The 26,802-nt window shown below is 38.9% G+C and overlaps 1 protein-coding gene across 17 annotated transcripts in view; it reads left to right on the top strand.

Moving 5' to 3' along the window:
* The window catches only part of SOX5 (SRY-box transcription factor 5), a 644,656-nt gene that overhangs the window by 557,979 nt on the left and 59,875 nt on the right, over window positions 1-26,802 (top strand). For all 17 annotated transcript variants that reach the window (XM_030478980.1, XM_030478979.1, XM_030478981.1 and 14 more), the window contains one exon: window positions 24,837-24,983. In XM_030478980.1, coding sequence (XP_030334840.1) covers window positions 24,837-24,983 — 147 coding nt within the window. The remainder of the gene's footprint in view (window positions 1-24,836; window positions 24,984-26,802) is intronic.

The following is a 26,802-nucleotide window of genomic DNA, read 5'->3' as shown; positions in this document are numbered from 1 at the left end:
TTGAAGGAAACGGAAAGGATAGAGCTATTTAACAAGTATACAACCACTGATCAGAAGATAGACTGTTCCAATGGTCATATGATTATTACAGAAAACATCTGTTGCCTATGAAATAAAAATAAAGCATGAGGACTGCCTGCTCAGTCAGATACCCTTTTTTTTCTCTTGCATACTAGCATCCTTTTGGCTTCTGTGCCATTGTGGGAATGAGCTACGTCTCGCCACTTGCCAGTTCAGGTTATTTCTGTGAAGTATCTCCTTAAGTTTCATTTGAAAAGTCGCTGATGGCAGAACTTTCTCTCCCTCTTGAAGAAATGGCACTGTATTTTCATTCATTAATTGTCAAGCACTTTTTCTTTTACCTTGGTGTATCTCTTTCTGATTTCTTCCTATAATCTGTAGAGATAAGCAGTTTTGACCAGATTAGCAGTTGGCCTTCCAGTGTTACAGTGCCTCAAATCTGTGAGAGAACACCCTGAAAAAACTCTATGAATATGGTAGTGATGCATCTGAACACTGAAAGACTGATTCTTTCCTTTTATTGGGGAGCCAATTTGCCAGAGCTCCAAAGACATATGAAATATTTCTGATTGGGAAGTCTTATGCCTCATTATTGTCTCTACAGAATGTGGCCAAGGGATGGCAATACTTTCTCCATTATTAATTTACTCTGCAGTCCACATTCATGACCTTTTTGAGATGTTACTGTAATCAATTCTTTGCCTACAAGAAGGTAAACCATTTCTTAGCAGCGCAAGGTTCTTCCTTCTATTGCTGGACAGTGTCTACCTTTAAATACCATCTAAGATGGCTTTTCATCAGTGAGAGTCAGTATCCTTTCACTGTTTGCGTTTCTACTTTACCTGTTCTCATTAAGAGGACCCTGACTTAATTTGTAGGGAATAAATCATTAGTGCATAGTTTAATTACAATATTATAATACTCATGCAATCCACTTAAGCATAAAAAAGTAGAATTAGTTTTTCACTGTGAGCACACACATCTGGGGAATAAACAGCCAACTGTGCGAAAAGAGACATTTCTCATTAGCATAACCAAAAGATGGCAGTTGTCCATCTGCCGTTAGCTCAGTGTATTGCTATGCTGTTTCTGATGGCCATCACAAATAATGATAATAATAGGAGTAATAAAACAACATAATATGTATACATTTTTGTTGGATGCCCTTTTAAATAGCTTTTAAAATTGCTACGTTATGCAGATTCTGTATTTCCTCCTTCTGTCCACCACTTGTTCCTGGCTTTGTAAGTGAGTGTGTTGGCCACTAGATATTCACCACCTGTTCTGAAAATGAGTAGCCAAGATGGGAGTTTTAAAAGAGATCACTGAAGACCAAGGTCCAGTTCTTCATCTAGAAGTTCTTCATATAAGTGAAGCTACAACCACCTAAACAGGGTAAAGATCTCTGTGCGAGTGTGGGGTAAGTTGTGTTCAAAGACTTGAATTTCCAAAGATTTCTTATTTATTATGCAGTCTTAATTATGATTTAAAAACGTTTGTTAAACTATGTAAGTAAGGTATGAGGTCAGGAGCTATTGGTTGCCAAGAGCATTTTTGAGCAATCCCTATGTTTTTAAATGTAAAAACTTCCTCTCTCAAAAGCAAGCCTCACAACACTAAGATGCAACTAGTCCTCACTTTCTGGTTACCTGCTGAGAGCTAGAGATTGTGATAGATTGTGTAAAAGCATGAACCACTGAACATATCATCTCAAATAAATCTTGTTCATGGTGGGTAAATATGATTTGTAGTTGGCATCTAAATAGCCTATACTTGCCTTTGATGTAATCTTATACAATGTTATGGGTAAACTCAATATATTCTATCAAAATAGATTTGAATGAAAAGCTTGATCACGTCATTTTATCGGAATCCATTCAATTTACGAAAGACAGTCATTATGACAGACTATGTATAAATGCTTTATATTTTATTGAGCACTGTGAGTGACCATATGCACAGTGGACATTTACAGGCAGTAAATACACATGGTAAAACAATATCATGGCTACACTGTGGGTTGTCAGATTATAACTCCCTCCCCAGCCCTCCAGGGGAAAGAATTAGCAGTGGTAGCATATTCATTTTATCTAGATTAACAGTCCTTTCAGCATAACTTTCAGATTCTATCCATATCTATGAAAGATGAAAAAGACTGAAAAATGACCAGCCTATCTTCCTTCCAGTTGTAACTCGGGCCTGCTGTTTGCTAGCAGACCTCTGTCTGCATGAGTGAGTTTCCTTGTGGGTTAAAGAGACTGAATTCCCTCTTCCCCCTCCCTCCGACCCTGAGCCTGCAGGGCAGACAGACAGAAGCACACATATGATTAATACAGCACAGCTGCAGTAGTGACTCATTTGCATATGTATTAATAGAGGCAAAAACAACAATTCAATTACATACAGAGACATTCTGCATACTAAAGAACATATGCAAATAGCCTGGAAAAAGTGCAGCCAGCGTTTTCCCCAGCCTTCCTGACCTCATATGGGCTAGCATCAGAGCTTAACAGTTTTCAAGAAATCCCTGTAAGAAGAACCTATTACAAGATGCTTATACAGCTATTACTCCTCCTCCCTCCAGCCCCCAGGTTCCCAGAAGGCATTTGACGTTTGGACAATGGAAATAGTGCAAGCAGTGTCTTTTCCATATTATTTTGTATTTGCCAGCCTTCAGCTTCATACTGTTGTCTTTTTACATATAAACCTCAATGTGAAGAAACCCAGTCCTTTGCCTCACCTTCCATATGCACACATATATTTTATTTTTCTTTCACCTCATCTCTTGTGGTGTTTCCATTTTCTGTTGTCTTTCTCTTGTCTCAACCTTTCTCTTACTCTCCTTTTCAAGGCCAGGTTGGATGAGGCTTTGCACAACCCGGCCTACTGGAAGGTGTCCCTGCCCATGGCAGCAGGGGTGGAACTACATGATCTTTAAGGTCTCTTCCAACCCAAACCATTCTGTGATTTTTTTATTATCTTCTTGACTTCTGTGACTAGCAAAAGATGGCCATTTCTGTGCCTTTTTCTTGTAGTGACCTTAAATATCAGATAATAGTATAATTCAGTGATTTTCTGCTAGGGGGCCATTAGTACTTTTAATGCATCCAAAAGGTGACTCAGGACAGCTAACCTGTTGTAGGTAGGCTTTTATATCATGATACGTTGGTCTTTGTCTCTTACTAAGAAGGTTGTGGAGTTCTCAAACTGAAAAAGTTGAAAATCACAGTTCATACTGTAGGTTCATACTATAGGTATGAACTGGTACAGAATCCAATTGTAGTAGTAGAAACAGATGTTCTCTAAATCTCGTGGGAATTTAATAGGCAATAGTTTTAAGCATCTTTCAAAAGCATGTTGAAAGTATTTCCAGCATTGGAACTTAGGCAATGTGAAGGCTTACTTAAGCTATAAATAGTTTCTTTAGCTATAAGTTATTCCTTATGTTAGTTTGTGTTACAACTAAAACACTAAGTTATAGTGTTTACCTTGGTGTATCTCTGATTTCTAGTTATACTAGATATATGTACGCAGTGTACTTCTTCATATGAGCCATTTGCACAGTGTGATACACAACAGGATATTAGGCCTGGTCCATCCCCGCTGCACTAATTTCTGGAAAAGCATGACATTTGACATGGTCTTTCGTGGAGTAGGTAGGTAGGTAAACAGAGCTCTACTTCAGCTTGAAGAGATAACAAGTCACTAAAACCTTTTGGAAACCTGACAGCCATTAAGATGCCCAACTGTCTTGTTTGGGTGGCAACCCTCTGTATTTCAAGTAGTCTGAATTACTGGCCATTTGTTTGAAACATCTCTGTGGTGTGAGCAGGGAAAAATAGGTCATGCAAGAAAGAGTGTGCAACTGTCTGGCAAGCATACTTGCGAGGTCAGGTCATCCTTAATTTCTTTTCTCTCACAAAAATGTTACACTTCTTTCTTTCTGGGGTTAGCCTGACAGACGGAAGCAGATTACTCCTTGATTATTTATAAGGCATTAATTTTAGATGAATATTGCTGAAGTAACTGACATCATAAGTAGTTTTAGCAGCCAGCAGAAGAGCCTGTTTGCAGATTGGAGTATGACAGTCTTCACTTACACAACGTCCTGTCTAGGACAAAGCCTGAAGTGTATGAAAGAAAACTCGAGGAGCAAAGACATATATATCAGCTAAGACTTTGTTTATTCTTCTGTGTGATACAACCAGGCCTCCGGATGGTTGGAATGGTGGTGTCAATGTTATGAGTTTGACTGGCAAGATAAAGCCAGTGTCAAAATAGCAGCAATGGCAACACCTGTCTGCCAGAGTCTTAAACTGGGTGCGGTAAATATCTGAGAATTGTCTTATGCTGCCCTGAAGTAGCTTCTGTTGAGAAAGAAGTAAAAAAACACCTTTGTACACACACTTTGAGATAACCGAAACAGTGCCTTCCTCCCTACATTGGCAACAGAGCAAACCTGTGAAGTGTTTGTGTTTCACAGAACGAGGTGTTCAGTGGCTTATATTTGTTTGGAATTAATTCTCCCTGGAAAGGTCTGTATGAAAATAACAAAACAAAACAACTTTTTTTTTTTTTTCTCTCCTACTTTGTGCCCTTTGCACATTCCAGACACTGGGTTTTGAAATAGTTGGCTTATGCTGCTGGTTTTCCTATTATGTTGTTTGCTCTTTTCAGAGGGATGTTGCTGAAAAGAAGATTATATAATCATGCAAATAAGATTGTATAATCCTGAGCAAACAGTCCGGGGAGGTGGGGATGGAGGACGGGGACAGACGGGGACGGGAAACCACGCTGAGTGGGGCTTGGTGGCTGCGGGGGACTCGCTCTGAAACTGTAAACTGGGGGCTTATAGGCCTCCTATAAAACATGAAAGCTACCATCATACTAGTGATTTTTTCTAGATATTTTTGGAATTCATTGTCTTCGTGCTGAGCTCTGCCAATAGTGTGTATTTACAGTGTGCCTCAGCAGAACGTTGTGACAAACACACGGGGAAACTGCAAATCACTAACATGCACACTCTTCAGAGCTTGCGGAACAATGCTACAAATAACAAATAACAACAGTGAGAAGAGCTGAAAAACTAACTACTTACTGACATTCACTTACTCCTTTAGGTCCACGAATCAAATTACTACATTGCATGCATCCCAAAAGTTAACACAAGAGAATCTCCCTTGAAATCTTGCTAGCTTTGTTGTACCTAGGTCATATGACGTGGTTTGTTACCAGATGCAGACTGGTATAGTATATGAACATGTAAGAATTTTGATTTATGTCTTATTTCTTACTTCAGTCTTGTTTATGTCTATTATTTTTTCTCCAAATTTGAAGGTTATTTCCAATTGACAAGGCAGGATGGGACAGAAATAAACAAACAGCACAGTAAATCTGTACATGGGGACAGTATCACTGGCTGTTGATATAAATTGCATATGGCAAAAATGGTGGAAGCCATTAAAAGTTTTTGTGCTCTTATTCTCATCCTGTCTTTTTATGTCTGATTCCTTGCCATGGATAACTGTTACCAGCCAGGATATTTAAGCGCCTTTTATGAGTGGAGGCTAGTATTAGACACAGTTTGAAACTGTGAAATACCTAGTTACTGTAAACTGTAGATGTAAGCATTAGACAACAATCTGCTGAGGTCAGGATGCTTGTTCTGTTGGTTTTCTTTCCACAGTCATCAGTTGAACCAAGCTCAATAGAAGATACCACAGTATCTGGAGATGTAACTTTTGGAGTGTTGAACTTATTCTGTTGTGCCTGGGTAGCATAAGCCTGTTCCAGAGGTTTAAATCAGAGTGCAATTATATCCCCAGTACCTAGGCTCAGTTTCTTCAAATTCCTTTTCTCCTTTCAGAGGTGCTTAATGTTTTCCACTGCAGTGGGCTTTGTCAGATGAATCTGAACAAGAAAATTTGGAGGCAACAGTGCCTGTAGCTCCCACTACAACACTAGCTTTTAAGTTTGTAACCTGTGGGAGGTGTGTTGGTGACTTAGAGTCTGAATTCCGAGGCTGGCTTCTAAGTATCCTTTTCACTTTGCATAACTGCCTTATTTTGTTTGCCATTTTTACTAGTGGCCTGTTTCTGTTCCTGTCCATTCATTAGGTAGCTAAGGAGAAAAATATTGCAGAATACTTTAGATTTAGGATTTATATTCCTTGACTCCTTAGCCGCAGAGACTGGTCACATCACAGATAAGTTATCCAACCGTAAGTGTACTGCTTATTTGTAAAGTCATCTATATCAGAGACTGACAAACTATAGAATTGCAGAGAGCAGGCCTGTCAGGAAACTACTGTCTTTTCCTAATAGACAAACATACAAATCAAACTAAAAAGCAAAATACCAAAATCAGAAGCATGCATACAAGAAAGAAATAAATTTTTAAAAGTCAGTGTATGTTTTTAAGTATCCTATGATTACCAATACAACAGGAAAGCCGTAAGGCACTTTCAGGTGCTCCTGTGGTAGTAGAAGTTGAGATTTTTAAAAGCATTTTCCAGCTATATCTGCACCTCTGTGTCTTTCTGTTTAGAGTGATTGCTCTCTCTGTTTAAAATCTGCACTACAGCAGAATCTTGTAGCCGTATTGTGAGCTGTACTTCGGTCTAGCAACCACAGCTGTGCCACGTACTGCAGCAGCGGCACCTGACAGGGCCAATCTGTTTGTGGCATATTGAAGGAGTCAGATTGTCTTTGGGGACTGCTGTGGAGTGGCTTTTTTTTTTTCAGATCCTTCCTATCGGTACAGTATCTGTTTCTCCTAGAGGGGTCTGGGGCTGCCAGTTTTTGTGCAAGGGAATGAGGTTGATCCCTCTGAGATTTGAGGTGCCACAAGGGGTGGTATCTGTTCCCCTGCCTGCTGCACTCAGGGGCCCAAAAAACAGTGACCCTGCATGCCTCCTCATGGGTGCTGTGTTGGGGAAGGCCAGCTGTCCCCCAGAACACCTGGGCATCAGGGCCAGCAGCTCACTGCCCTTCTGAAGGTGGACTGTCCACTCTGCAGTTTATACTCCTCTCCATGCTGGGGTGTGAAAATAGCATCTGGCAACAAAGTGTTGTCTTTTTCTTTTCCTAATTCTTTTCCCTTTCATGGCTCAAAACACGCTTTACAAATTACAACAGTGTGTTCTCTGTTAATGCCCCAAAACATTACAGATTGTGATAGTGTTATTAAAGTGTTTTGGGCCATTACCATAGAATACAGCAGCATATTTATTTCATTAAGGGAACCAAATGGATCTAGATAAATTTGGCAAAAGAACATGGCTGAAGTCCTATTTTATCTCTGGTGTTGATTTTACCATTAAACTCTGAACTTCTGAAAATGAGAAAATTCACAATAGAAACATGAATAGGTATGCTACATTTTGTAGTAGGTTAAACTGTCTTTAAGTATCTGTTACTATTGGTGTTTGTTCAATATTCCGATATTTACTTTACAGACTCGGGGCTTATTGATGTTTGGGGTAAGCAGTATGCTATGTATGTATAGCTCATGTTGAACTCACTGTCCTGCTTGTCACCAGTAGCTGCTTGGAATATAGTTCCTTTTAGGCAAATCAACACTACTCATCCCGTTCCCGTTATCATGGCAGCCTTGCTTCTTGCTATACGCTGGTCTGATATACTTGTGGCAAAAGTAATTTGGACAGTATATATCAATGTAAGTTTAGGATTTTTAAGGATAGGATTTTTAAAGAGGCCTGAAGAGATTTCGGAACCCAGCAATAATTAATTTCTTATGGTGGCTTTGAAAATAGGATATGCAACATTCACACTTAATCCTCCCTCCTTTCCACAGCTGTTCTATTTTTCCCGTGATTTCTTTTGCGGAAAGGAAGCAAGTCATCAGAATTGTATCAGAATGTTGGATGGTGAGGTTGCTTTCTTTCTGGAGCTCAGTTTTCATTGAGTACAATGAAAGACATGAGTACTCAACATTTCCTACCTCTAGTCCAAGCTGGCCAAGCTCTCAGTTGTGTGGTAGCTTGTGTTTCAGTGTGTAGTGCTTGCTTTCACTTGAAATGCGGAAAAAGCAAGAATGAGCATAATTTCCCAGCATTTTGTGTTGAGTGCTAGGATGTCATATCCCGTATACTTGTGCATTAGAATTTCATTATTGCACAGGTGTTGGACTTCCCCAAAAGCAGTGTTGGATACCCTGATTTTTATCATACTGTGTGGGCATGGGTAAATGAACTTGGTATACATGACCTGAGCTCAGAGAGAAGAAGTTAAGAAGATATTCTAAAAGAAGGCATGGCCTACCCAGTCAAAACTCAAAGTATTATACTTACAGTTAAGCATTTTCTTAAGTCCGATTGATTTTTTTTTTTAATCAATTCATTTGAATAACTTTGTTTCACTTCACATTAATTGCTGCTCTGAATCAGGTCCTTCAAGGATGTAGGATAGGTAGGTGCTTGCACATCAAATGTTTCTTCCATATCACACTGGGTGGCATTATAGGTTTGATTTCACTAAAAGGTATTGTTCAACATCAAGTGTAGAAAGAAATGAATACTAAAAAAATGAGGAAATGTTAGATTAAAAAAAAAAAGCTGATTTGTCACTTTGCTCATTGACTATGAACTGAATAGACTTCTAACCCTTAAAATACTTTCTCCCCCCTTTTCCCTTTTATTGCCTGGAATCTTAAGAGCTTTATCATTTGCAGTCATAAAATGAAAATATACACCAAACCCTCAAAGGGCAAGTATGAAATTAAATTATATTTGGGCAGCTGTAACCTTTTAAAACGATCAGATTCCAGTTAATGTATTTCTTCCTGTTCCGAGTGCTGCCATGGTGTTTGATGGTGGGAAGCAGTCCAAAGGGCATTGGGAGATAATAAATTCACTGGAAATTTCACCCTGAGGCAAGCCTCGATACACCAAGGCTTCCATTTAGCGGGACTGACCTAAAAATCTTGTCACATCCAAAGGTCACTTAGGTTGGGGTTGGTGTGTCCCATCTATCTTTCCCGGGTGCAAAGAATGACAGCTGAGCTCATAAACAGACATCAGAATATGGAAGACAAGCAGTGGGGAGAGGGAAGAGAAGGAAGAAGGATAATACCACTGACAACTACTTAGATTTCCTCCAGGCCAGTGCGAATAGATAACTATCTTTGGGATTGCTTGTTTCTGCTACTGCAGAAATGGCAATTCAGTTTAAAGAGGTTACAGTCAACTGTGGAAGTCTAAAGTGATTCCCCCAGTGTCTGCAAATACCATGTAATCCTGCTGGTACATCTTACACTGTCCCTGAGCATTTCATACGTGTTACCAGTCTCGTTAGTCAAAACAATTTGCAGTTTCTCTTTACTTCCAAGGCAAATCAAAAGACTAAAAAGCTGTCAGTGATGACAGCTATAAGAACAGTGATTCTAAGGGAAACAATTTGGACAACAATGGTAATTATAAATAATACTGGAAGGTAAGGTATTTTCAGTCTTAGGAGAAAATCTGTGATGTACATCCTCTAGGACATTACTTAGCCTAAGCTCATTACATTTGCTATAATCCTCCTACACAGTAAATTGAAGCAAAGGCCTTTCAGGATGACTGTTGTCTTCCAGTCATAGTTCTTAGTTTTGCAGTGGAAGGCTCCAGTGGATCCTTCCTATTCTTGCACTATATTAAATATTTGGGACAGGGCTCAGAGTTGCATAATGGAAGTATATTTGAAGGACAAAGATCTAACTTATAATTGGTCTTACTTAATTGGGGATGAGCCCTGCAGCATATGTCCATTATTTCCTCATGGTGTGAATCTCCTTCTCAAAATTCCCTAAGAAGGGAATGAGAGAGGCTGTCTGCCAGTCACTGCTGGGATGCAGGCAGCAAAGATTCCCTCTTCTGTATCCTATCTTGGTTGGAAAAAGAAACTGTAGTTGGTGGTCAGTGTCCTTCTGACAACACCTCACTGTTGGAAGAAAGATACCAAGTATGCTGTAAGCATTGGTCTGATTAATTTTGGAACATTAAATTTAAGATAGATTTTTGAAAGAAATTATTATGTAAAATCATTGTAACCTTGGACATATGAGAAAAAAATCAGAATGAAACACCTGTGTTCCAAAATTTGCAAGGTATTGAATAAGCTGGATATCTAACTCCTCCTGAGAATTTGCTGATGTCTCTCCATAAATTTTAGTAAATCACATCCTTCTGAAAAGGATTGTAAATTCTGTGTTCCTTTGCTTGTTAAAACTAAATGGAGAATAACTGTTATTTTCAGAAGTATTTCACACATTCTTACAAACATACTATATTTGAGGCAAACACAGTAAAGAAGGGCAAGATTGGCCAGCTGTCAGTGTTTGTCTTCAGTTTCCTTGGGTTCACACTCTACTTTATGTTAACATATATGTTCTCCACACAAAGCCAAAGTAATTTGAAGGCAACTGTGGGAGAGTTATATGCCCTTTCCCACATGTTCTGTGCTGAAAATGTAGCTGTATGCCTTACGAGTTGTACAGCTTTAAGGAAGACAAAATCACTTTCTATCTTACTTGTGTAACAAGAAAAAGGGAAATTTGTGGTTTTCATGAAGCTCAGAGAGGACAGATATATTTCACTTTAAAAAATTCAGCTGCTAACACGAAATTTTAAAAATTATAGAGACATGCTGAGCACAGACTAGCTAGTTCTTTTTCCTGGTTTGTACTCAGGATGATGGGACAAGAAACATCTTTAGCCATGGATGCCTAACATATATAATTCATCTGGCCTAAATTTGCAGGTTCCATTCCAGTTTTTATAAAGGGAGCTGAGGGTGATTATCTCAGACCTAGTCAGGTGGATTCCCTGTATAGTCCCACTTCATGACACTTTTCTACTGTGCTTCAGTTTCCTTTTTCATTTGCCCAGGCAGTTCCAGTTACTAAGCAAGCAACAGTGGACAGTAAAGTCAGAATATTTCTGATTGCTGGTGGGACACAGAGCCTCTAGACCACTGACTTTGTATTTCTGCAGAGGTTGGAATTTGTGAAAGGCACAGTTGGAGTCAGTGTAGGCAACTTTTAACCACCAAATAAGTGTAGCTTCCCTGTGTCAGTTGAGTTTTCCATCCTGGCCAGGTACCCGTTGTGTTGATCAGTGCATTGCTTCTCCATGTTTTCATAGCTGTATTCATGCCATTTCATGCCAGATAACTTTGGACAATTGACAGTGATCCTGAAGTATATTAATGTTGTTAAATACATGATGGAAAGATAGATGGTGAGAATAAGGATTGTATTTAATGCCTGCGATATTGGGAAGTGCTTTAATGTTACCTTAGATGCTCTTTTTATTGTAGTGAATATGATCGCTTTGACCAAAAGCCTGTGTTATGCCATGATATTAACTGGAGAAGTTGAGAGATATTTTACAGTTGCTGACTTTGGCAAAAACAAGATGTGTCCCTGCGTAATGGAGGACTGTACTGTTTCTTGCATTATTCATGCTTCCCACGCTGGAGTCACAAACATTGGGTAATGTTAATACTTGTCATGGAAAAATTTAATTGTCAGAAATGTTTAATATATTAGCAATAGATGGGAGTGCCCACCAGAGACCTTCCCTGTTTGAATTGAAATGTGACACGTAATTAGCGATAAAGGAAGGCAACGTATGGAGTGGATTGTTGCTATGTGGAGGGAAGTGAGGAGGATCCCTGCTTGACATTCCCATTCTTTCCTGAAATGAAGATCTATTTACCAGTTGCTAGCTGAAGAAGCAATGAGTACTGTTCACCCTGCCACTATAATGAACAGGCAGTCTTGGAGCAGCATAAAAAGGGTCAATCAAATAGGTCATACATCATATGAGGAGGCAGATGTTAGGACATATTGTAATGGATTGCTGTGCGGTATGTGAAGATGGCTTGTGGAGTACAGGGATGAGGGAGAGAAGCTATCAGCAATGTTTTCTGTCATGGTCACTGTAAATATCCAAATTTTTGAGGAAAACTTCTGAAGGCAGGAAATCAAAGTGTTAGCATTCCTGCTACATTAGTCTTGTGGGTAAAATGATGGAGGCAAAAAAGAAGTAGAAGCATAAGTCCCTCTGTAATACTACATGTAACATGAATATGTCTAGGTATTATCTGTGCTCTGCCAAAGTCAGTGTTAGCCTTGGAACGTGAGAGTGTTTTACCTGAAAAAAAATTACAGAGTTTCAGATTATATTAAACACAGAACTGTTAAAATAGTTTCTATTTTAGCAGTGCCCCTAATTCACACCCACTCAAACACCTCCTCGCTCGTTAACCCCATCATTAGACCCAAGTAACTCAAGTGAAATGAGATGGCATTAGGAATGAGGTAATGAACAAAGATTTCTGGATAATGTTCATGATAGCAGCTCTTGTTAGTGTGACTACAGTTAAGAGCTTCTCAGTATTTCCATTGCAGACTCTTTGGTACTTCCACCCCTTCTGCCTTACAGACAACTACTCAGTCAGAAGCAATTTAAAATTTAATTTTACATCAATTTTGGCTGTTGTTTTGAACTGAAGAGAGTTGTGTCTTGATACTGCTTTCTATAACATAAAAATTGATGTTTTTTTCCCTCCTGATCCAAATTTCCAGATGAACAATTGAAAATACAGATTAGCTCTTTTTATAACCCAGCCACATTATGAGCAATTGAAAAATGTTTCCTAAGCATGCATAGTAATTTCAGTATTTCGTGGTTTTGGACAAACAGATCCACCTTTATGTTATAAAAAAATCCACATTAAAAATCAGCGTGAAGGGGACATTTTTTGAAAAGCACTTTTTTACTGATTTTCACTCAACAGTCTACATTTTTTATGTCTTTTTAAAAATATTTACTCAATGCCTCAAAAAAATTGTGAAAATGAACTTTAATACATAGTCATGGATCAGATGTACTAATGGATTATAGAGCTTGTTACTAGTTAAATAGTGTTAATATAGTGCACATCACTGGTTGTAGAATATGTGGCTTTGTAGAATCCTTTAAAAGATGAGTTAGAGGTTGCAGCCCTGTTGCCAGTGAATGGCATCCTTTTTGCCTGGGAAACAGGAGTTCAGAGAGATGTATTTCTGCATTCACCCCATCTATACTTAAGAGCAAAATGAGAGTATCCAGAGTTAAAGGAGAGAGTAGATACTTCCATAGGGTAGCCCAGACAAGCTGGAAGAGTGTGGGATTTTGCAGCTTTAATGCAGATGGAAAGGTGGCAGTGGAGGAAAATGGAGAAGGTTGCGTTTTCCTTGGTCAGTTTGACACTAAGAAGTAGAAAGCTCAGCTCTCTCTTATGCGTATAGACTGGTAAAACTACAAGCAGCCATCGTGTTCCTCTTAGCTGAACGTAAAGTTCCAGAGTTCGTTGTATAAGTTTTTCTGCTTGGGTGATGCATAGCGTGTGACCTTCAATCATGTTACTGTGCCTACAGCTTCTTAAGCCTCGAGTATAGCATGTGCCAAAAGAGGCATTTTGGTGTGAGTTTCAGGGTAGATTTAAGGCTTTTCATGTGTGGGCTGAAGTCTGACCATGTAGTGTCATTGGACCTTAGTGTTTGCGGTTTCATTGTAGTAAGAGTCAGAAACTGAATCCTGAGGGATTTTAGATGTTTTCAGAGACCACTTTTGGGGGAACAAAGTCTCTAAGAATTAAGAATTAAACTTCTGTACATGTTCTAATGGAATATGCAAAGTGTCACTCTTCCCATTACATCAGTGGAAGCACGGAAATAATGCGATGAACCAGAAAACACCTTCTTATATTATTTCCTGAGAAGTTTGCCAAAGCTTCACAGAGGTTTCAGGCTCTCTGGAGTTTTATGGGCTCAACTGGAGGGGGAGTTTTACAGACCACACCCATTTTTAACATAAAATCAAAGAATAAAAAGATTCAACAGCTATTGAGTTGGTTTTACTACTTCATTTTGTTAAAGAGGAACCTTTATATAATGAAGCAGACTCCAAAATAATGAAATTAATTGAGTGATTTTCTACTTTCTCAGGTCTCCTCAGCAATTTTGTTCACAAGTAATGGCACTCTCCTCCACATACTCTAACATCTCCTCTTTGTAGCCTGTTACAAAGCATATCAGTTCAAGAAAGATGCATTTGTTTTTTTAAGCATCTAAGTTATCTAGCTTATAGGATAGGAGCTAGTTTAAAGTGAGGGACTTTGAGTTTAAAGTGGGTAGGACTGACTGTTGAGAACATTAGGAGGAGTCTGATCAGAGTGAAACTCAGCTGATTTCTGGTTTGGAAGACAAATCAGATTTGCTCTGATTCAGTGAGGCTCAAAATGTTCTAGATCAAAGTTGGGCCAACCTCTATGTCCTTGGTTGGAATTACAGTTTACCCAGGTCTGGTAACTATGACCTTTTCTGCAAGCTATGTCTTAGTAATACCTAAAACACAAACACTGTTTTAGAAGAAAAGGGTATTTCTTGTGGGTAAAAGCCAAAGGAAAAGTACATGTGAGCTGGAGCTTTCCACAGTTCCTGTCGTGTATTCTTGCTCTTACGGAAAGGGACCACAGTGTGCTGCTGGGAAGGAGAACTGATGTCCTTTATTGATATGATGACTTCACAGTGGGATCCCATAGGACGAGACAGGACTTATTAACTTTCTGTAGGACCTGAGTAATGACCATGTAAGGCAGTGGTCGTGAGCAACCATTACATGAGAGGTAAATGGATTGCTGTTGAACTCTGACAGAACTTGCTTGAAAGCTTTCTGTGGTACAGAAACCCTTAAACTGGAAAGCTAGCACTGCACAACTGACATTCTTCTCCCCCAAAATAATAACCTTGCTCTACTTTCTCCACCTCCAAAAATAAAATAAAATAACTGCTGCAGCTAAATAAAGATGCCATGTGTCACATCTTATTAGTACTCTCTGCTAAGGAAAAAGGGAAGGGGAAAAAACCTCTTCAGAACTATTCTAGAAATCAATTTGGTTTAGTTTAGCTCTCAGAATAAGTATATTTTCTCTGCAGCTCTGATGGTCTATCCATCACTGGTCTCTCCCTTTCAATACTCTTCTGCCTGTACTTCCTCCTTTATGTGTTCTTTTGAGGGAGGCTTGGCACAAGGGAAGCAGCTGAAATGCAGTCCTTAGTTCCCCTTTAAGGCACAAATATCACATTCTTTCCTCTCTGCCCTAAGTAGAAGAGAGTAGCTGTGGCTCTCTGAGCCTATGAAAGTGAGCTCTGTTGAAAGTCGCTTACGATGGACTAAGAGTTTGTCACTCTGGCTCCTGCGCCTTTATCCAGACCCTTTACCACATAATATAACTCAGTTCAAAGAGCAAATTAAGCTTTTGAATGAGCTGAGTAGATGTCGCTGACCTCCTGTACATGTCAGATAACCAAGGAACAATGTTAATTTGTGGTTGCAAGGACAACAGATACAACTGCATGGTACTCCAGCTTCAGAAATACTCCTAATGTCAAGAGGGAACCAGACTAGAAAGAATATGTTTCTCATTTCACTGTTCAATATCATAATTAACAAATGAAGATATAAACATTGGGGAGTTTTAGGAAATACACTGGGAAAAATATCCAAGTGGAATTTTTTGAACTTATTTTGTTGTTTAATTTATTTCTTGTCCCACACACTAGAATTTGGTAATATGACACTGTTGCTTCTGGTAGGTGGTTACCTTTCTTCTGCTATCTTTAAGGAGGGACTTCAGTATTTTAGAACTCAGTTGTTATCACAGCTTGTCACAGAAGAGTTTCTAGAGCAGGCTGAGTGCTGTGGTCCACATGCACTGCAGAATACCTATTTCACTACTTTATTCCTGAAGAAGAGGAGGAACAAGTCACCAAGGAATCTTACAATCATCAAGATATAGAACCTGATACCATATCAGCATTCAAGTGAGCAAATCCATGTTCTCAAAATAAGAAATGCAGTTGACCTTAATCTTTCTACTATGAGCTCTGCACTTAACTTTAGGAGAAACAGAGTATTCAGATTTGAAGTAATTAATTCAGTATCAGTCCTAAAGCAGACACAGAGTTTCCCTGACTTAATTTCCTGTCGAATACAACAGCTTAAAATACAAACAGAAAATCTATAAATAAAAACTGGAGAAAGAGTCGCTTGAGGAGATGTGTATAAAATAGTGAAATGCCTTAATTATAGCTCAGCAATCTGAAATATATAGAACCTTATTTACAGTAATTCTGCTGCCAGGGTTTGCTTATTAACTACTCTAGTCACTTAATGGATAACAATGAATGATTATATACAGTACCAGTCAAATAAAGCAATGTAATACGAAATAAGCGTTTTGTCAAACGGCCACTCATAGAATTTTGTTCTCTTGAATGGGAAATTACATTTACTGGAGTCAGGTGCTCTGAGCTAGTTGCCAAAAATCTGGATATATCAAAATGCTCTTGGGAAACATGGTAAACAAATAGGCAGTAGTGAGGTTTTTTCCTACAAGAGTATAATGTCTGGGCCACTTTACTGACTTCAGGCTTCTAATTTGGAAAAGCTGTACTGTGACAGAAGTCTCCACGTGGAACTTTCATACAAACGCTTCATTACATAATAGTCAGCTCTATTCTTCATTACAGAATAGTCAGTGATAAAGGGAATGCAGTTTACAAAACAAATGCCCCTTCTTAAGTTACACATCCCTGTTTTTGTTGGTCTTCTACATTACCACTGCCCATCTTACTGTATACTCCTTAAAGAGTATGCTGTCAAAAGTATGTCCTTACTTTAAAGAAATTGTTCTATATTTTTTTCTAACAAAGTTGCATTGGCATAAAAATAAATAACAGTAATGGTTGCAAGAATACTATATATTCTGGTGCTGTACAACAAACTATAGGAATAAATGGTTGCCAGATTATATATTTTTTAAATATGTACAATATTAATTACTTTCCTTGAAGGGGACACTGTTCATCTGCAACATTTCATCCAACAAGCTTTTTCCAGAAGCCATTATCAAGTTTCCCCTCTAATATGCATTCCATATAGTGGCTCTATTTCAGTTTCTGTCATATGGTGTGAATATGGTATGTATGGATATGTAGGCCAGTTGGGCAGCTTTCCAGTTAAAGACTCTTCATTTGTAAAGAGCAGGCAATCTTAAATACACAGTTTACAATGATATTTTATCACAGAAACTAACAGATCTTATTAGCCTCTGATAGGAAGTGTCTATTGATAAGTTCCTACAGTTACATCCTGTAGAAGGATTGTCTTCTTGTTAAAGCATGGGACAAAGGAGCCATGAGGTCTAGGTTCTAATCAGGAGTTTCCTACAGTCTTCCTGTTTCACCAGAAACAGTCAGTTGACATCATGGGTGCTGATTCTCACCTTGCTAATATTTGAATAGCATTTATCCATTGACAGAATTACAGACTGCTTTTCAAGGAAAACTGAATTTCTTAATGTTCGTAGAATGTTATGGTTCGTGTCTTTCCCATAGAAACCTCTATAAATAAAACATAGTTGTACTTCAGCTAAAAGGATTGTCCTATCTATTGAAATTACATTAGTTTCTAACAAAATTCAGAGCTACCATAAATTGTACATATTTTACTTTACTCACTGTTTTACAGGCAAAGCAAGCATTGATTTGGATGTACTGCAGTGATGATAGAAGTCTTTATTATTTCAAATGCAGACTTAAAGCTCATTCAGTTTTTCAGTAACCTGGACTCCAGCCTTGTTTCTGGATGCCAAGGATCCCCAGTTGGTCATAGCATAGAAGTTCCAAATGAGAAAAGAACTAGTGCATTCAGCCTGGCACAGGCGAAGCAGTCCTGTTGACTACAGTGAGATTATTCTCGGGAATAAGGGCTGTGGGCCTGGAACCCTAGAGATCAGCTACCAGAATCATGTTTTATGGAGACTTGTGGTTACTGATTCTAAAAATGATGTTTTTCTAATATGAGAGAGATGGTGGCTACAAGGCTGTGCTTGTAACTTGCATGCAAGAAATATATAAATGAAGCCTTGTTCTGTTTGTGAATGCTTTACAGTTTTTCTAATGACAACTTGTTTTTCTTCATGTTTTTTTCTAAGGCTCAGGGTTTTTAAGGCTAGAGAGACTATTAGATTGTCTAATCTGACAAAACAAGATGTAAAAAAAAATGATTGGGCATAATAAACTCTTTGTTTAAAGCACATATTCCAGAAACACATCTGATCCTGACTGAAACATCCACTCTTTCTCTAGGCAGTTCCTCCAAGTGTTACCAATGCTCTCTGATTAAAAGCAGTATATTACGTATCTATTAATTTGCTCAGTCTTAACTTTCAAATACTTATTATTGTTCCTTGATTCATGATTTACTTACCTGTCTTCCTCCCTTGGGCTAAATACAGAGCAAAGCTAGGATGGGAGTTTTCAAAGGAAGTTAGCCGGTTTCTGTGGCCGTGGGAAAGAACAGTGTAGCTTTTCAACATTTAGTGTATCTTCTCTAGTCTCTGTGTGGTCCACAATTTTGGGGTGAATTCATCCAGCATGCTATTTTTTGCTTGGGCCATAAAGGAAAAGCTCGTTCAGGCAAGGTCTCCTTCCAGAGGGAGTGTCTGTGGGACATATGCATACCTCAGGACTGGGAGGCAAGTCAATGTCTTTTAGGAGATGGGTGTGATAAGGACATATGGTAGGTAGATCAGTAATAATTATCCAACTCTGTTCAGAATTCTAAGCAAAAAAAATAAAATAAAACCAAAATAAAGCAAAATGCTTTAAGTGCATCTCAGGATCTTAAAATATATTGTTCTTATCTGGAATTCACCCGAAGTGAAAGCTAGCAAACTTAACTTAAGCACTGAAGCTGAATAAAATTACCTTACAGTGGGTTCTTTGGGCACAGTTTTAAAGAAGCTGATTGAATTTCTGTTCACATATCTTTGTTTTCTGAAAATCTCCCAGTTGGTGCAAACAAATGGCACTTTAGAGCCTTTGCTGAAGTTTTGAATGTACAAATTAGTGAGTCCCTTTGAAATGTTTGACTATCTTCAAAGGAAACTTAGACACAGAAAAAATTAAAATCTGGCATTTGAACCTTTCAGATATGTAATGAAGAGTTAAATGAAGAACTTTTTTCATGGTAGATCTAGAAAGCATTGCTGCTAATCACTAAGGAGGGCAACTTGAATTGTGATTTCTGTAGTTTTTATCTATGTTGCCACTACCTTTAAAAAGTAATCTAACAGTAGGACGTTGTCCTGGGTTCAGCTGTAGCAGTTATTTTTCTCCTTCTTAGTAGCTGGTGCAGTGTTGTGTATTCAACTTTAGTGTGGGAACAGTGCTGATAACACCGATGTTCTCAGTTGTTGCTAAGTAATATTTACCCCAATCAAGGACTCTTCAGTCTCTCATGCTGTGCCAGTGAGGAGGGGCACAAGAAGCCGGGAGGAAGCAGAAACAGGACACCTGACCCAAACTAGCCAAAGGGGTATTCCATACCACAGCACGTCATGCCCGGTATATAAACTGGGGGGAGTTACCCGAAAGCGACCCATCGCTGCTCGGGTCGGGCTGGGTATCGGTCAGCGGGTGGTGAGCAATTGCATTGTGCATCACTTGTGTGTATTGTTTTCTTTTCCTTTTCCCCTCTTAGTTTTATATTCTCTCCCCATGTTTTTTCTGTTATCATTATTATTATTATTATTGGTGGTAGTAGCAATAGTTTCATATTATACCTTAGTTACTGGACTGTTCTTATCTCAATCCGTGGGAGTTACATTCTTTCGATTCTCCTCCCCATCCCTCCAGGGGCGGGCAGGAAGGAAAGAGAGGGGAAGTGAGCGAGCGGCTGCATGGTTCTGAGTTACCAGCTGGGCTTAAAACACGACAGATGTATGTCAAACGTTTGTTTCAAGTGAATTCCTTTTTCTTTCTAATTCCTTGTGTCCTGTTTTTAAATAAAAAAGGACACGAACAGATCCAAAATTAATTCTTTCTGCTGTAATCGAACACTTTGCATGCCTTATATAAGCATAAATTTTGAGGTAAAGAAAATACAATTCATGTATTCTGAATGAGAGAATCTCAGTTTATACCATTTTCTCCCCCCAGATTATGCAAAAAATCAAAGAACAGGGCCATTCATGTGTATATTTTTAATGATGGGTCTCACAATGACAAAGAAATTGAAGTGTTGGATCAGTCAACAGTTCAGACATTTAGGCACAGTGGTTTGTAAATTCATCGCTGTGGTAACTCCACTGAAAAACTAGTTTGTATCAGAAACAAATTTATTGCAATAACCAGTTCAGTTTCCAGTACCACCTGTCTGTATCTCTCTCTGGCTTTTTTAAAAACAGCTCTTGATCTCTGTTGTTCACTAATAAAAATATTTTAAAAAGAAATAATACTTTAATCCAAATGCCTATAGGTGTTTGAATCAACTATCTCTGCCTATGTAATTGCTAACACTTTGTTCAACCCTTTTTAAAATTGCTATTAAATCTCATTCTCATTTTCTGTATTAATAGAACAAGAATTCATTTTTAGTGTACCCTCAAAGCAGTAATGAGCATTGTTAACATGTAACAACAATGCCCAAGGGGAAGGTTTTCAAAACTGGTCTAACCTTAAGGCTTTACTATTCATGTAGTACAGAGCCATCAAGCCAAGAGCCTTTTAGAGCTAGTCCATTTGGAGAGTTCAACTGAAAACTTCTGCTTAATATATTGGAAGAGTTATAAATAGTTTAGGTGATGACTTAGGGAGACGGGGGAATTTTTGTTTAATAGCTTAAGAACAGGGGAGCAACATAAAAAAAAATAACTATACCTCCTGCTCATTTAAAAGTGTATCACATTGTGCTTTTCTTCTCATGATTTTGCTTCCATACAGATTTTCATAAAAGGTTAATGAGAAAACATTAACAAGGCATGCAATATTGCACATGGGCAGGGGAGCTGAAACATAGTCATTTAGTTATAAACAAACAATAGATGTTACTTTTTAATTGCTTTTTCAGAAGCCAATTCTGCCTTATCTATCTTACTAAATTTAGAATATTGCACTGATTTATTTTGTATAGCAAAATAAACTTGTCTAAAACTGTGGTGCTTCACTGATTTCAAGTGAGTGCCTTGGTCACAATAAACCAGTCAAAACGTTATGGATTGAAAGTCCTGTATGAGTTGTAGTGCGGCAAAATGTACTTCTTGAGTACTAGAATTTGAGATTGAGCCTTTAGGTTGGCAAAAGGTAGCAGGAATTCAGGAATGTCTGTTTGGGGTACAAATGAAAAGGCTCAAGAACAGTGTATTACAGCAGTGATACAGAGTAACATCATTTTAATTGCTCTCTTTGAGGTCTAAGTTTCATTACTGTGAAAAGTATAAGGGTGTATTTTAGGTGATGGTTGAATCTTTCAACAGAGTTGATTCATACACTGTTCCAAAATTTGAAACTTTATTGGGGAAGCAGGGGTAGAAATGTTCTTTTGTTGGGAGTTGAGTCTGCCTATGAAATGAATACATAATTTGTTGTCATTTAGCTGTCTTGATTTCACAGCACTTGGTCACACCATTGCCCTTTCCTTGGGTATAATCTAAAGGTCATCATGTCCTAAAACAACTAAATAAGAATAGGCAAGTTCAATAATGTCAAAGCTCAGAAATATTGACAGTCTGAGAAATGTGCTGCATGTTGTATATTTCTGTCCATTTTTTGAAATGGAGGGGAAATACAGTAACAATCTTACTGGTTAAATAGGATTCAGACTCTTGCAAGTTCATAAGCTGCATGGTTTTCATTTTAGAGCTGGGCCTGATGTTGCTTTTCAGTAGAATAGTTGGTTTCTGTTGCAGGAAGGGACTTTTTAAGAGGGTACTTTAACAAGGGACCTCTTATAAGATTTTATTTAATGTTTGTTTTTAATTCTCAAAATGGATTAAATAAGAGGTGAGATGTTGAATCTGATAACAGGAGAACAGAAGTTTGTACAAAGCATGAATGAAGGCTTTATAGGTTTTCTTACACCCCTCCTTCCAGATTACTGCACGCTATACTGTGTGCTTCGCTCTCTTGAGATGTATCTGTCTCTGAACTGAGAGTAAGGCAAACATTTGAAGTTCCATGTATTCCGTTTATGACTTAAAAATATGGCTTTCATCAGAGCTGTTGTATAGGAAAATTCATTCCCCTTGCTTATTCAGTCATCATCTGCTTCGGATGCAGTGTCAAAAAGATGATTGATAACAATCCTGTAAGGAGGAGCCATGGTTTCTGACACATTTCTTAGTGACCACTAAATGCGTGTTAGATGGTATACATTCTGAGACATCCTGTTGTGCAAGTATTTCATACAGTCTAGTTCTTGTGATTCACTCTTTGGACCTCAACAGAAGGTTGAGAACAATGTTTGAGGTAGAGATTTCCCTCTCTTTTCAGGGTAAGGATTCTGTTTGAGAAGTCTTCCTCAAAGGCTCACAGAAATTTCCAGAAGGTTCAGTCCTCCACAGGTAGCTCCGTGTACAGCCTGTCAATGATCTCCAGTTGGTTCAGGGCTGCTAAGTGTCCAAACTGGCTATGTTATTTTTATCTTTACTTGTGGACTAGGCATATTCTCTAATAGCTAATCTGCAGATTAGCAGCAAGCTTGAACCGTCCTGCTCAGTGGCTGTTTGACTTTCTTTTGTCTTTTTCCCATAATTGCGTCGATATGTTTTGCCACTTTTTTTTCAATATGGAGCAAAAGAAAAGGAAAAGCTTTTCCTAGATCTATTATGTCATCATCAGAGTCTGATTATGTTTGAGCTGTTCCCTAGTCATGTATCCTATTTCCTAAACAACTGTTGCCCTTCTGATATATTAATTATACGTAAAGCTGGCTTGGTTTTTCTTGAACTGCCTGCTACAGTTCTTCTCTGGTTCACACAGACCCTTGTTCCTTTCTCCCTGCTGGATTTAGTCTTTTGAAAGAATGAGTGGATATGAACTTCAACTGATAAATACATGCATTTGAATCTGTGACTGATTTGTGGCTGGATTGTTTTTGATGACTTTTATCTGTAGTTGATTTGCATCTGTTTGGCTCAGACTCGCTGGGGGTAACACATAGAATAAATGAATAAATAAATTTGAGGGAGGGGCAAGGACAAAACGGATGAATGAATGGATGATGGGGAAAGAGAGGGAGACTAAACAGAAAGGGATGGATAAATGGTGATTAAGAAGTACAGAAAAATAAGGAACAAGCAGTGATCAAAGCAGAGAAAAGAAATAAAAAGGATTCAAAACTGAAAAGAATAGGAAGAGTGAAAAAGAAATAAGTAAGAACTTGGTGCCTGATTACACCGAAAAGAACAGAAATAGGTTACTTTTAATTATGTGAAAGGGCTAGGATTGTGCACCAGTGAAGGGAAGAGTTTGTACAGGGAACCACGGGACAATGTTCAGGGTTGTCCAAGACTCAGAGCAGTAAATCTTGCCCATTTGATCAAGTGTATGCTACAGGGCTTATGTACTCTGAACTCACATTAGCAGTGTCTCTCCACTTTTTCACAGCTCCATGTTGAATACTCCTTTAACAAATCCTCATTCTCCTCTTTAAAACTTGCTGGTTTGGGTTAGCATTTCTTTGTCCCCTCCAATCTGGTGCCCGACCTTTGTTGTTTTATCAGCATATGCAATTATCTAAAAAACCAAAAGCAAAACAACTAAGCATCACTAACAAGACTCCTTAGACTAGTCGTATTGAAGCCTCCTTGTTTTTTTCACATCCAGTTCCACGTTCCTGCATGTTATCCCTAGTCATGTTGCATCTCAGAAGCTCTGTTAGCCCCTGCAGGCAGAGAGCACCATCGTGCAGTGTTACACATTACACATGTACTGCACAGCACAAGTAATATACAGCATGGGTCTTTGAAACTGACATTGTGACTAGGGAGGGAAAGCCTTTTTTACTATATTACCTGCTTTCTCAGGCATCTCACTTCTGTTAGGCTTCACCTAAATTCCTCTCTGTTCACAAAGCAGCAGCAATTGCTGCTTGTCCTGCCCACCATGTTTATTTTCTTCACTTTTTATTTGAAGGTCAGGGGAGCTTCCAGGCACTGCCAGTTTGCCTGTTTTCTCTCTGCTTTTGACCTCTGTCCATTATACTCATACTGTAGTGCTTAACTTTAAACAGATGACTGTGATTATAAGTATTCACATGCTAATAATGAAATACCTGTTTCACAGAAAGGATTCTTAGTCTTAATTGGAGCTTCTAGTTGCTAATGGACTGTACATTACCATCCATATGTATGTATTTATATTGACTGTAGTGGTTCCCAGAACCCAACTGAGAGTGGACTCTCACAGTAAGTGCTATACAAAATTTTGACATTCCTGTCCTGAACAGCTTACAGCCTGTGCAAACAAGAAAAACATAGCAAGTAAGATAAAGAAACATAAAATGGTAGCACAGAGACCATTGTATCACATATTATGTGAATGTCACAGGGGTCAATGCATATGATCGGTGGAAATGCTGTTAATGCTTAAGTAGTCTCAGGAAAAGCAAGATTGCCTAGTGGCTCAGGCAAACCATGAAGATGAGGTTTCATTCCTTGTTTTGAATCTCTGGATCCACAGGGAAGCTGGGACGTTTCTCATGGTGACATCTGTCATTCGTCCCCTGGGGAAGGAGTCACAAAAGTTGAGATGACAATTCTTGTTTTGAAATATACCAGTGTGCTAAATAAAAAATACCCATCAGAAGGAAAATACATCATCTGCAGCAGAAGAAGTTCTGGGAAAATCATTTATTTACTGATGATGTCTCTCCTCTCTCCTTCCCCCCCCCCCCCTCCATTTGTTGTTTGTTTTTACAGCAGTTGTATGCTGCCCAACTTGCTGCAATGCAAGTGTCTCCGGGAGGCAAGATACCTGGCATACCCCAGGGTAACCTTGGTGCTGCTGTATCCCCTACCAGCATCCACACAGACAAGAGCACAAACAGCCCTCCACCCAAAAGCAAGGTACTGTACCAGGCACTGTAGCACTGTGTTTCTCACAATGATGGTACTTGCATGTGGTTATTTTTCTCAAGCATGTCTGTGTGCATCTCAGACACAGGCAGCTTTGTTCTCAGGGTGGCTTCCTGAAATGGGAGGATATTTGTAGTGCTGTTTTTCCAGTGGGAGAACCCCAGCACGGTAAAACCAACCAAGCATTTATAAACAGTGACAGTAGCAGACACCACCTCAGCTGAGACCCCATGCGTTCCTTTGCAATGTCCTAGCTATCACACTGCTGTTTCTTCCATCTTCAGTAACGGCTAGCTGGCTGAGGTGATCATCTCCTGTTCCAGCATGCAGCTGTCCTTTCCTTTCAGAACTCTAGACCAGAGTCAGGCTAGCAGTGTGTCAGTGAGAGATGGGATGCAGCGGGGCATCTGTCTCATTTCTGACCAGGTTCTGTCCTAGGGTTCAGTGGGAGTCTGTGGAATAATTTGTGGGAGTCTTTGAAGTAATTCTCCAAAGTCATGTCTGTTGTGTCATAGAACAGGGCTGGACTATGTCCACCAAGCGATGGGCTCTGATGAGTAATTGTGGTCATAGCTGGGTAGTTAGGTCTGTACTCGTTTAAGAGGTCAACCTGTTAGCTTGTAGTCACATCTGTATAATGCAGCCAGTACACGACAAGTTATACATAATAAAAAAACACAGAATATGTCTGGTGGAACAAGGTGAGCTCAGCATATGCCACAGCTGAGCAAAAGTAACAGGTCAAAATTGAATGGCACATCTTAGGTGTTAAAAAACAACTAAGAAGAATTTAGCTAAGGGATGCAGGGAAAAGGCAGTCCCATTTAGGTGACAGTCAGAGCTTGATAAAAGTGTGTCTTTTTTTTTGTTACTGTCCTCTAGCATGCTGTCTGTGTCCTTTATCGTGTCAGAAAAGATTCCTTGAATTGACAGTAGTGTCTTGTTTTTACCCTAACAGTAAAATATCACAGATTAAAAATAGCCACACAAATAAATAAAACCATTGTCAGCTCAGTGAGAAACATGTTCGAAGTATAAAATAAATGGTGTGAAACCGGTAGCTGTTGTGTTAATACATCAAGTTCTGGGTCTATATTTTCTTTCTTCTCACTTCTGACTTCCCAAAGTTTATCCTTGGCTTGGCCTCTTCATTTATATAGTATAGAGCAATGAATCACAAAGCCATGCAGTGCTTAATGATAGTTTAGGTTTTTGGTTTTTTTTTTGTTGGTGGTTTGTTTCCCCCCTCCCCCCCCCCCCCCCCAAAGTCATGTCTACGGTTAATAAGAGATTTTTGTGCATTTTATAAGAATTTTTGTGTGTGTGACTAGCAGCTTGCAAGGTCCACTACACTTAAAATCCCAGTGGTTTTGGATCTCTGTGCGCAAGCAGAATGCTGAGATCTAAGGGAATACAGTATTTATTTTGTGGCAATCGTGGAATTAGGTCTGCCGTATCTACTAGTAACATCAAGGATAACCGTCTTACTGGCAGCTGTCAAGATCAGCTCTGTTCTCTGTGTGTGTTATTGTTTTTTCATATTTGTAGGTGTTCCAGTGCCTTTGGCTTGCAGTTCTGTAGGCCACAAACAAAACTTACTTGCAAATTGAAAAAAAAAAAGAAAAAAAAAGTGGGCCAAAAGGAAAGGAAGGGGGCTCCAAAAGGCTGTAAAATTGTGCAGCGTGAGCCCTGTGATGCATGCTGTTTTCAATCTGCTGTGTGCCAGTTGGAGGCTCAGAGAGCGAGCGAGAGAAAGAGAAGGGATAATGCTGAGAAATGATAGAGTGGCTGTGACCTCCAAGCTCAGCCT

The sequence above is a fragment of the Strigops habroptila genome, chromosome 3, assembly GCF_004027225.2.
Source record: "Strigops habroptila isolate Jane chromosome 3, bStrHab1.2.pri, whole genome shotgun sequence".
Taxonomy (NCBI): Eukaryota; Metazoa; Chordata; class Aves; order Psittaciformes; family Psittacidae; genus Strigops; species Strigops habroptila.
The sequence above is the reverse complement of the archived record's forward strand: the minus strand, read 5'-3'. Positions and strand labels throughout refer to the sequence as shown.